This window comes from Physeter macrocephalus, chromosome 4 (assembly GCF_002837175.3).
Source record: "Physeter macrocephalus isolate SW-GA chromosome 4, ASM283717v5, whole genome shotgun sequence".
Lineage (NCBI taxonomy): Eukaryota > Metazoa > Chordata > Mammalia > Artiodactyla > Physeteridae > Physeter > Physeter macrocephalus.
The window spans coordinates 50,980,656-50,992,351 of record NC_041217.1 but is presented as its reverse complement, the minus strand read 5'-3'; the positions used below and the strand labels follow the sequence as shown (position 1 = coordinate 50,992,351).

The 11,696-nt window shown below is 36.6% G+C and overlaps 1 protein-coding gene across 2 annotated transcripts in view; it reads right to left on the bottom strand.

The window, feature by feature from the left end:
* The window catches only part of XPR1 (xenotropic and polytropic retrovirus receptor 1), a 217,494-nt gene that overhangs the window by 185,176 nt on the left and 20,622 nt on the right, over positions 1–11,696 (bottom strand). For both annotated transcript variants that reach the window (XM_055084191.1, XM_055084192.1), the window contains exon 2: positions 2,617–2,668. In XM_055084191.1, coding sequence (XP_054940166.1) covers positions 2,617–2,668 — 52 coding nt within the window. The remainder of the gene's footprint in view (positions 1–2,616; positions 2,669–11,696) is intronic.

The following is an 11,696-nucleotide window of genomic DNA, read 5'->3' as shown; positions in this document are numbered from 1 at the left end:
AAGAAGATGTGGCACATATATACAATGGAATATTACTCAGCCATAAAAAGAAACGAAATCGAGTTATTTGTAGTGAGGTGGATGGACCTAGAGTCTGTCATACAGAGTGAAGTAAGTCAGAAAGAGAAAGACAAATACTGTATGCTAACTCATATATATGGAATCTAAGAAAAAAAAAATGTCAGGAAGAACCTAGGGGTAAGACGGGAATAAAGACACAGACCTACTTGAGAATGGACTTGAGGGTACACCATTGTAAAGCAATTATACTCCAATAAAGATGTTAAAAAAAAAAAAAGTTAAAAGTTGGGACTTCCTTGGTGGCGCCGTGGTTGGGAGTCCACCTGCCAATGCAGGGGACACGGGTTCGAGCCCTGGTCTGGGAAGATCCCATATGCCGTGGTTGGGAGTCCACCTGCCAATGCAGGGGACACGGGTTCGAGCCCTGGTCTGGGAAGATCCCATATGCCGAGGAGCAGCTGGGCCCGTGCACCACAACTACTGAGCCTGCGTGCCACAACTACTGAAGCCCACGCACCTAGAGCCTGTGCTCCACAGCAGGAGAGGCCACCACAATGAGAGGCCCACGCACCACAACGAGGAGTGGCCCCCGCTCGCCGCAACTAGAGAAAGCCCGCGTGCAGCAACAAACACCTAACGCAGCCAAAAATAAATAAATAAATTTATATTTTTTAAAAAATTGTTAAAAGTTGAGAGTCCTATCTTGGACTTTGTGATAAATCTCCTGACGTTGCATTATTTCATAGATAACTGCTAAATAAAAATCTAGAAATACAAACCCAATAGCAAGAATAAAGGAATGACAGAAATGATTATCATTTAAATTTAACACCATATAAAAGAGAGTAAATTAATATAGTATCACAATGCAAATGACACAAAATTATAGTCCCTTTAAATAACTTTTTCTAACCTCAATACTACACAGAATAATGTTTCCTCAATCTACTTTCCAATACCTTCAATTCCCCAGTGTCTCTAAAGAGAAAAATTCATTTTAAGAAGACGAAAACTACGTGGGTTTAGTTTGTTTATCTGAGAATGGAAAGAATGAACAAGTGCAGAATATTTCCCTTATGAAAGCAGCACATATATCTGCATGATCAGCCTAGAGTACTCCCTTTATAACAGGGTCCAAAGAAGTTAACGTCTCTGGACAATGAGATAAAGAAAAAATTATTAACTATAAATATTTGTCATTTTAGCATACTTTGACAGAATTCAGTTTTTCTCCCATAACAGCTAAAACTATATGAGAATTACTAGCAACATGATCCAGCATGGAGGGATGAATAAAGATCATAACTTTCAACATATCTCAGAATATCTTTGTTACAAACCAGATGGTGAAACTGTAAAAAAAAATTAAGGATAAGTAGTCCAACTTTGAGAATAAAATTAAAAGAACCAATATTAAAGCAAGTAACACAGGGTGAGGAAATCAGCTTAACTTCCATGTAATTTCATTTTTCTTACATTCTTAAAATATTTTGAGGTGGTACACTTTAAGACACATAAAATTAGAGATAATAACCTAATAAAGAACTAAACATTTGTCTTCAGTTAAATATTAGAGAATTATATTAACTATATTAAATATAATATATTAAATATAATCCAAAATTTAGTGACATATTATAAAACTAATACCCAGGTGCCAACACCCTAGTAAAGATTTTGAGATGCTGAAGGAAGCACATGAATTCCGAACAGTTAGAGGTGAAAGATATACACTTCTATGTCATTAAAGACAATGAGATTTTTAATTACAGATCTGTAGTTTTAATAAACAACTTCATATTCATCTCTCCTGAAAATATGTGATGCAAAATTTTAAAAGACTATCCAGCCTCAGAAGGAACACTCCCTCAAGAAATAGTTGTTGAATTAGCTAATTATTTACTGACACAAGAACTACAACTTTAACTTACAACTCTCCAAACCTATCAAAGGTTAAACCCATAGAAAATGAGCTGGTGAGTAGAAGCTGAGGTAACAGAAAAGAAAGGATCAATAAAGATAATTGGAAAGATAACCACTATCCTTAGGTCACTCATTTTATGACTGCCAAACTGTGCACAGGCATACATATACATGCTTACACACACACACACACACACACACACACACACACACACACACACACAGAGTAAATATGTTTCGTTGTTTTACTAGTCCCAGTCTAAAGACATGACATAAATAGAAAGAAAAAGCTGTGTTGCCCAGACTAATTATGAACTAAGAATTCACTGAATGATGGATGGATGGATGAATAGACAATAGAGACAAACATAAAAATACATTGTTTGGGGGAGGGAGCATGACACAGATAAGAGCTTTAACTCTAAACCAATATCTGTGATTCACAATGCTAAGGTGATTTGAGGACATTATAAGAGATCCATCATAAAGTAAATGTGAGCTAAACAAACAAAAAAAGTTTCATTGAAACACAAAGTAATCATAATATATATTATAAAAAACAAAAAAGATTTATATAGTAGGGCAGGTTATATTAGTTTTATACTGTTCAGTTTAAAATATCTTTTCTTAAAAAGTTTTATGTGGCTAAATGTAGAGATTAATGCATCTTACCTTCCACAGAAGGTGCCTGGTCCTGAGCTGAGTACAGCATATCCTTAAAAGCCTATTAGAAAGAAAGAAAAGACATACATGGAATCATGAGTAATCTTTACAGTAAAAGCATTTTGAGCTAAACAATTACTTCTCTTTCAATATCCATACAATGACTACATACGGTTCCCTAAATGGAGAATTTAGTGAAACACTTTAATAAGCTAAAACCCAAATACTATACTTTCCTATCAACCCAGTATTGTCCCATCTTTAAGATGAGGGCTAATGTGTATACTTTAAAAATTAAGGGGCATTTGGAAAGAATGAAAAATCACCCCAGAGATCATAAAATCTCTTGACTAAAAAAAAAAAAAAAAAAATAGTGATAGAAACTGAGAACAGTCCTAGAGGAATACAATGGAACACTGAATAAGAAGATATAAAACGCTGGATACAAATTTTTTTAAATTGTGGTATCATATACCTGAACATAAAATTCACTATCTTAACCAGTTTTTTTTGTTTTTTTTTTTCGCGGTACGCGGGCCTCTCACCGCCGCGGCCCCTCCCGCTGCGGAGCACAGGCTCCGGACGCGCAGGCTCAGCGGCCATGGCTCACGGGCCCAGCCGCTCCGCGGCATGTGGGATCCTCCTGGACCGGGGCACAAACACGTGTCTCCTGCATCGGCAGGCGCACTCTCAACCACTGCGCCACCAGGGAAGCCCTCTTAACCAGTTTTAAGTGTACAGTTCATAGTGTTAAGTAAAGTTACACAGTTGTGTAGACAATCTCCAGAATTCTTTTCACCTTGGATTCAAATACTTTTCAGTGGAGGCCTGGAAAGTCCTCCGTTAAAAGAGTTCAGGACTATAAAGATAGTAGAGGTTTTATTGTTTTTTCCAAACCAGTAAGTTAACTAACAATCATATTTAGGTAATTTAGCTGGTTGCAGTCTGGTCTCCTGATAAGTGGTTTTGGGACAGGAATGAAAAGTATTTCTTCATACCTACCAAAATGGTAGAATCAATTAAGTGGATAAGCTCCAGAGCAGAAGAGCTGGTCATAAGCTTAGGTGACTTTACCTATCCCATAGCTTCAAATACCATCTAACCAACCATTGGTGATTCCCAAATTGGCCTCCAGCGTTCCTCAGCCTCAGTACAACTGACATTTGGGGCCAGATAATTCTTTGTTATGGGGGGCTGTTCTGTGCATATTAGGATTTTTGGCACTATCCCTGGTATCTAGAGATTCACTAGATACCAGCAGCAACCAACCTAAAATGTCTCCAGACACTACCAAATGCCCCTAGAGGACAAAAATCACCCCTCCCCAGAACCACCGGCCTAGAGTCATTCAAGCATATAAAACCAAAAAAGAAATAAACCTCCAAGGTAACCCACTCTGTATTCAAGTCTAGTAAATTATATTCTTCCCAAATGAATTTACCATTTACTTTAAATTAGTGACCAACCTGTCAGTTCCATGACTAACCCTAACCAGTCTGATAATATACAAAAGCCCTAAGTGAATAAGACAAAGATCTAGAACTTCTTTTAAGAAAAAATGTATATATGCTCACTCTTTTCTTTACTATTTCAGATGTCTCAGGAACCACTAACATCCAGTCTAAAAAAAGAAGTTAGCTCAGATCTTATCAAACATCAGAAAGTCTTTATTTCAGTTCACAGACTGGAATTTTATATTAAAGTCCTATACAAGTGCAGAGTAGGGGGCTTCCCTGGTGGCACAGTGGTTAAGAATCCGCCTGCCAATGCAGGGGTCACAGGTTCAATCCCTGGTCCAGAAAGATCCCACATGCCACGGAGCAACTGGGCCCATGTGCCACAACTACTGAGCCTGTGCTCTGAGAAGCCCGTGCACCGCAACGAAGAGTAGCCCCCGCTCTCCAGAACTAGAGCAAGCCCATGGGCAGCAATGAAGAACCAACGCAGCCAATACATACATATACATACATACATTTAAAAAAAAAAACAAGTGCCGAGTAGTAGTTATGTTATGGTTCTTCCACAGAATATTTTAAGAGGGTAAATGAATAGATTGCTTAGAGCAGAGTAAACCTCTAGAAATAGAAAAATATAAGAAGAAAGGAACAAAAAAATCCAGCCAGAGAATACTTAAGGAAATAAAGCTATCATGGAAGCAGGTAATATCAGAGACTCAAATATCTGAATGAAGTTTTTCTACTTCTTAAGTATGATAGGCATGTGTACCAAAATCAAATGAAGTTATCAGTAACCAAATAAACCACCAATGACTAGCAGAGTAGCTTGTATGCAGTAGGAGCTCAATAAATAGCTCTTGAATTCAAAAGGGTTTCTCAGCACACTGAAAAAAGCACACTAAGTAGAATCTCTGGCACATAATGAAAATGAATTAAATTTGCAAAAGGAAAGCTTACCAAATTAAGGTTTAAAAAGATGATTTAAATTTTATAAAGAGAAAAATTATGATAGTCTTCATTTTGATTATAAAACTAAATCACAAGTTCATTTAAGTCAAGATAAGTCTCGGTAAAATCAGGGACAACTCTTTTTTTGCTTCTTACTACTTCAGTTTTCCTCTGAATAAGAGACCCTCTATGTTTTTGACAGTAATAGACTCTAGAGAGCTCTATAAGAACTCTATAGGATACCATTCCCTGTCTGTGACTACAGAATAGTCCCCAACTGGGAACCAGTGGGGGAAAATCCTACAAAGTATTGTCTATATTAATACCTATAGATTGTTTGTCTGTAAAGAGTCACCTGGGTTGGGAGCAGTACCTCCAAATGCACAAAACAACAAATTCAAAGTTTCCTCAATTCATGCTGTTTTACTTCAAGAAAATCCAATACTCTACATAAAACTCTGAATTTGTATAATAAATAATATCAGTATGTATTCATGTGCATTACAAAAGACTTCTTTGATCACTGCCAAGGGCCCAGGGTTCAATCCCTGGTCAGGGAACTAAGATCCCACAAGCCGCATGGCACGGCCAAAAAAACAAAAAACAAACAAAAAAAGATTCAAAGCAATTCTTACATCAGCATCTCTACTGTAATCTCTGAGTTACAAAAATTAAGTTATTTTTGTTATAATGTTATTGAAATATATATAAACTAGGACAAAACTCTTAGTGTTTATAACTGCATATGACAGTAGAATCTTACAAATTAAATCCAAATACAACCATAAAACCAGTATTATTCAATCAACAACATTAACATGACAGAAAACAAGGTGTTTGCTGAAACAAAATCTCAACTGGTAACACGAATACAATGCCAGTTTACCTGTTCTGAGTTAGGAATGCCCAGATAACTCTGCGTCAGATGGGATCTACTGTAAGACAGTATAGTCAGTGGCTAGAAGCCATGGAGTCAGACAATGTGTATGAAAACCAACTCTACCACTTATTAGCTGTGTAACCTTAGGAAAATTAACTTCTCTATACTTCAGTACCTTCATCTGTAAAACAGGAATAGTAATTACACATACCTCACAGGTCTACTGTATGAATTAAAAACTTAAAACACAAATCTTTATATTAATTATGATTCATTATTATACATGAAGAGTACTTTGAACAGTGCCTAGAACATAGAAGATGCTCAAAGAATGTTAGCTAATAGAATGTGAACTACCACAAAACTTATGTCATGCAGTGGGCTGTAGCATCATTTGGCGGTCTACTAGACATGAATACATTATTTATGCATTAGATATGCCTCAGTTCTTATCTAACTCTTCACAAAGTAGTACAATACTACCTGGAGCCAACATGACCAAACAAACATAAATAGAGGCACTGCAATCTCCTGGCATTACCAGTTTAAAAGATGGTCAACTAGATGATTTAGAATATGCTATTATATTTTCTGATGATAGCTGACATGGGCACACACAGTTTTTTATTCTTATAAGAAACCTATAGATTCCCAAGAAAATACAGGCAGTCCCAATCTATGTAAGCATTAAATAACAAAGACTCCTAATTTTATTACTTAAACTTTCTACAACATATCTAGTGTATAAAATAGGGTATAGTTCAAACTTAACATGTATGTTCAATAATACTGCCAGTAAAAATTTCTTATGTTGTTAATTTTTAATAACCCACAGTAGATCATCTCTAATCTCCTTTCCAAACACATGGGTTTCACAGACCATTTCACAGAACAAGGATCAGAAGCTAGGAAGATTCCTACTTCCTATCAACTCACTATTAGCCACACATATAACATACTATAAATATTACCATCTCCATCAACAAAATATCTAATCTATGTTGTTCTCATCTGCTTCAATATTCATTCAAAGTCAGCATATTGCAATCTAATTATTGGATTAATGAACAATAATATAAACACAGGCATTTGAAGAGGAAGGACAAGGAATATTGATTATAAACCTTTAAAGGAATCATAATCCCTGTTAACAGTGTTTAATAATTCGATAAAATTTACATCAGACTTTTTTTTATTCTGAAGGTTTTTCCAAATGGCACTATTATAATTTTGATATATACTTAAAAATATGTACACTATACCTGATCTACATACCCCAGAAATAATGTGAATAATGTGCAAGTGAGTTATATCTGACCTGGTTTCTTTGTCTCGTCATCTAGAAATCAGTCATGTTTTCCTGATACTAAAGTGCTGAGAACAGTTCTGTAAAACAAATTATAAACCTCAAAAGAGGGCAATGAGCATTCTCATGTGTCCTGTACAAAGAATGACCATCTAATTAATCTTCATTTCTATCCCCAAATAAACTAACCTAGCTCTGTTTTTGATGACAGAAATGATCTGTAAAGAGAAACTCGTATACAAATTTTTAAAATCTAGTACGTTAAAATTTAAAATTAATGTATTCTCCTACATACTTAACAATCCAAAGGCTGTAGTATATTAGAAGCATTATGCATGACTCAAAATTTTCATGGAATTTAAATGTACCCCATCAGCAAAGGCAATTCAATATACAGAAGTTGTTACAACATTAAATTATTATTGAATTTGTTAAATGTATAAAATGTATATAATTTATAATAGGAAGAACTAATTTGGAATACGTCCCGTTATATTCACATTTATAAATTTCCTCACTAACATACTCTGATATCCACTGACGTGGCTTTTACTATTTCTATGTGGATATCTCCCAAATCTGTATCCTCAGCCACACGTCTGGTAACACATACTCAAAATGTCCAAAATTCATTTTCTTCCCAAAGCCTACTCTTCTCATGTCTTTATTTCTGTTAATGTCACTGCCAGTATCCACATCACACAGATTCACAATCTCAGCTATTGTCTCACTCATTCAACAAATATTTGCGTATCTGCTATGTGCCAGGCCTGTTCTAGGCACCTGGGATACATCACAAGGAAAAATAAAAATCCCTGTCCTAGCTGAATTAACATTCTTATATTCTCCTCCTTTCCACTCCTAAGTTTAGTGATCTGATTCATCAATGCCACCACCACAACCTCTTTTACATTCATTCTCTCCTATCCATCCACCTGAACTACCAACCTTTAGGTTTTCATCTCTCTAACACATCTCACAAACAACTGCCGTATCAATCTTTCAAAAGCACCGGTCTGACTCTCCTCTTAAAAACTTACAAGGATTTCCCAATGGCCACAAAATAAAGCCCATATTCCTCTGCTGGCCTATAAGGCACCCAGAATGATCCAATCTATGTTTCTAGGCTTATCTTCCAAACTGAAGAAAGCCAATTTCATTTTCACAACCTGACCCTCAAGTCAAAATGAATTACCTATTACTCATTTTAGAGACTTCAATATTTCTTCCATCTTTGCCTTTTGTTTACAACTATTACCCCTACCTGGAATCCCCTATCCCTACTCCCATCTTTTCATTCTAATTTCCAAATCTTAACCATCCTTCAAGGTCCAGATCAAATTTAACCTCTTTCATGTTTTGTCCTGATTCCTCCAGCTGGAAGTCTTTACTCATTCCTCTGAAATCCTGTAGTACTCTATTTGAAACCATTTCTAGCACTTAATATTTCCACCTTATGTTTTAATTATTTATCTGTGTCACTTGTTCCCCATTTGACTGTAAAGTCAGGGTTTTAGCCACCTTGCTTGTACTTGTATAAGAAAGGCTCATCATAAATATTTCTAGATTACTTAATATCATCATTAAAGAAGTTACTAAGTTTTAGTCATTAAATGAACATTACTGGATGTCTACTCTGTGCACTGTGCCAGGCTCTAAAGAAATAATGGTGGATCGGGCTTCCCTGGCGGCGCAGTGGTTGGGAATCTGCCTGCCAATGCAGGGGACACGGGTTCGAACCCTGGTCTGGGAAGATCCCACATGCAGCGGAGCAACTAAGCCCGTGAGCCACAACTACTGAGCCGGCCCGTCTGGAGCCTGTGCTCCGCAACGGGAGAGGCCGCGACAGTGAGAGGCCCGCGCACCACGATGAAGAGTGGCCCCCACTCACCACAACTGGAGAAAGCCCTCGCACAGAAACAAAGACCCAACACAGCCAAAAATAAATAAATAAATAAATAAATAAATTTTTTTAAAAAGAAATAATGGTGGATCAAGCAAGGAAAAGACAGTCATATAAATAGATACATTTTAATATAATATGTTAAATACTTTTAAAAATGATCAAAGCATATTGAAGGCCTAACTAACATAGTAGCAATTTAAAAAAAGGAGGTGATATATGGGAAAGAGGGGGGATACCAAGAAGCAAAATAGGAAGATTAGACAAACAACTGAACACGAACTAAGGGAATTAAAGATCTCTAAGATTTTGAGCCTAGGTAAAGAGAAGGATGCTTAGTGATACTATTAACCGAGCTGTAAAACCACCAAAGAAAAAACTTGGCAAAGAAAAGACAGGAGTTTGGGTTAACAAACCACTTCAGGTATCCACAGGACAACTGAGATGGTCAGCAGACAGATGAAAACAGAGATCTACAATTTGGAAGATAGGTCAGAGCTAGTGGTTAAGAGTTGGAAATTATCTGTATAAGGTGATTTGAAACTGCCTATGCCCTAAGTAAATGAAATTTTTCAGAAAGTGGACCAAGGACAGAATCTTTTGGAATACAAAGCAACAGAGAAGACAATAAGGAAAACACCAGAGGTATAGAGTGCCACAGGAATTAAAGGGGCATTTCAAGAAGGAAGATATATTAAAAATTATCAAAAGCTGCTTAGAGAAGATATATCTGCATCTCCATGTTTTCTGCAGCATTATTCACAATAGCCAAGACATGGAAACAACCTAAGTGTCTGTCAACAGATGAACGGGTAAAGAAGATGTGAGATACACACACACACACCTTAGTGATACTATTAACCGAGCTGTAAAACCACCAAAGAAAAAACTTGGCAAAGAAAAGACAGGAGTTTGGGTTAACAAACCACTTCAGGTATCCACAGGACAACTGAGATGGTCAGCAGACAGATGAAAACAGAGATCTACAATTTGGAAGATAGGTCAGAGCTAGTGGTTAAGAGTTGGAAATTATCTGTATAAGGTGATTTGAAACTGCCTATGCCCTAAGTAAATGAAATTTTTCAGAAAGTGGACCAAGGACAGAATCTTTTGGAATACAAAGCAACAGAGAAGACAATAAGGAAAACACCAGAGGTATAGAGTGCCACAGGAATTAAAGGGGCATTTCAAGAAGGAAGATATATTAAAAATTATCAAAAGCTGCTTAGAGAAGATATATCTGCATCTCCATGTTTTCTGCAGCATTATTCACAATAGCCAAGACATGGAAACAACCTAAGTGTCTGTCAACAGATGAACGGGTAAAGAAGATGTGAGATACACACACACACACACACACACACACACACACACACACACACACAATGGAATATTATTCAGCCGTGAGAAAGAAGGAAATCCAACCACTTGCAATAACTTGCATAAACCTTGAAGGCATTATGCTACGTGAAGTCAGAGAAAGACAAATACTATATGATATCACTAAAATGTAAAATTGAAAAATGCCAAACTCAAAGAAACAAAGAGTAGAATGATGGTTACCCAGGGCTGGGGGGTGGGGGAAATGGGAAGATATTGGTAAAAGGGTACAAACTTCCAGTTATAAGATTAACAATTTCTGAGCATCTGATGTACAGCATGGTGATTATAGCTAATAATACTGTATTATATACTTGAAAATTGCAACAATGGATCTTAAATGTTTTCACCAAAAAAATGAAATGGTAATTATGTGATGGAATGGAGGCGTTAGCTAGTGCTATAGTGGTAATCATCTGCAATCTATAAATGTATCATATCAACACACTGCACACCTTAAATTTACACCATATGTCAATTACATCTCAGTAAAACTGGAAGAAAAATTTTAAAGAAAACTGAGAACATTTGAGTTAAATAAAACAGCTATCAGGAAGGGTTCAGTATACTAACAATTATTCTGTTTCTTCAGCTGGAAGGTGAATACAGATGACTATTTACCTATCTATCCATCTGTCTGTCTGTCTATCTATCTATCTATCTAATTGGAATGCTGCAACTGCATTATAAAGAAAGAAATATAGCTAACATTTGAATGCCTAGACTCTGACTTTAGAGCCTATAACAAACTATTCATATGTAAGATTAATAAAATATATCCTTAAGTTAAAGGAAAGAAAAATTAAAAGCTGCTTAGAGATCGAGAAGGAAGAGACTAAGAAGAGATATAATTAGGTCTGAGGATCAGGAGCTCACTGGTGACCTTCAAAAAATGGTTTCAGTAGAGTAATGGGGCAGAAACTAGATTAGATTGCTTTGAGTACACGGGAGCTGAGGATATGATGACCACAAATACTGATCGATAATAAAAGTAATTATAGTTACCTTTACTGAATGCCTACTATCAGATATTGGTTTGAGTATTTTAAACACACCACTTTTTTTTTTTTTTTTTTTTTTTTTTTTTGCGGTACGCACACGGGCCTCTCACTGTTGCGGCCTCTCCCGTTGCGGAGCACAGGCTCCGGACGCGCAGGCTCAGCGGCCATGGCTCACGGGCCCAGCCGCTCCGCGGCATGTGGGATCTTCCCGGAC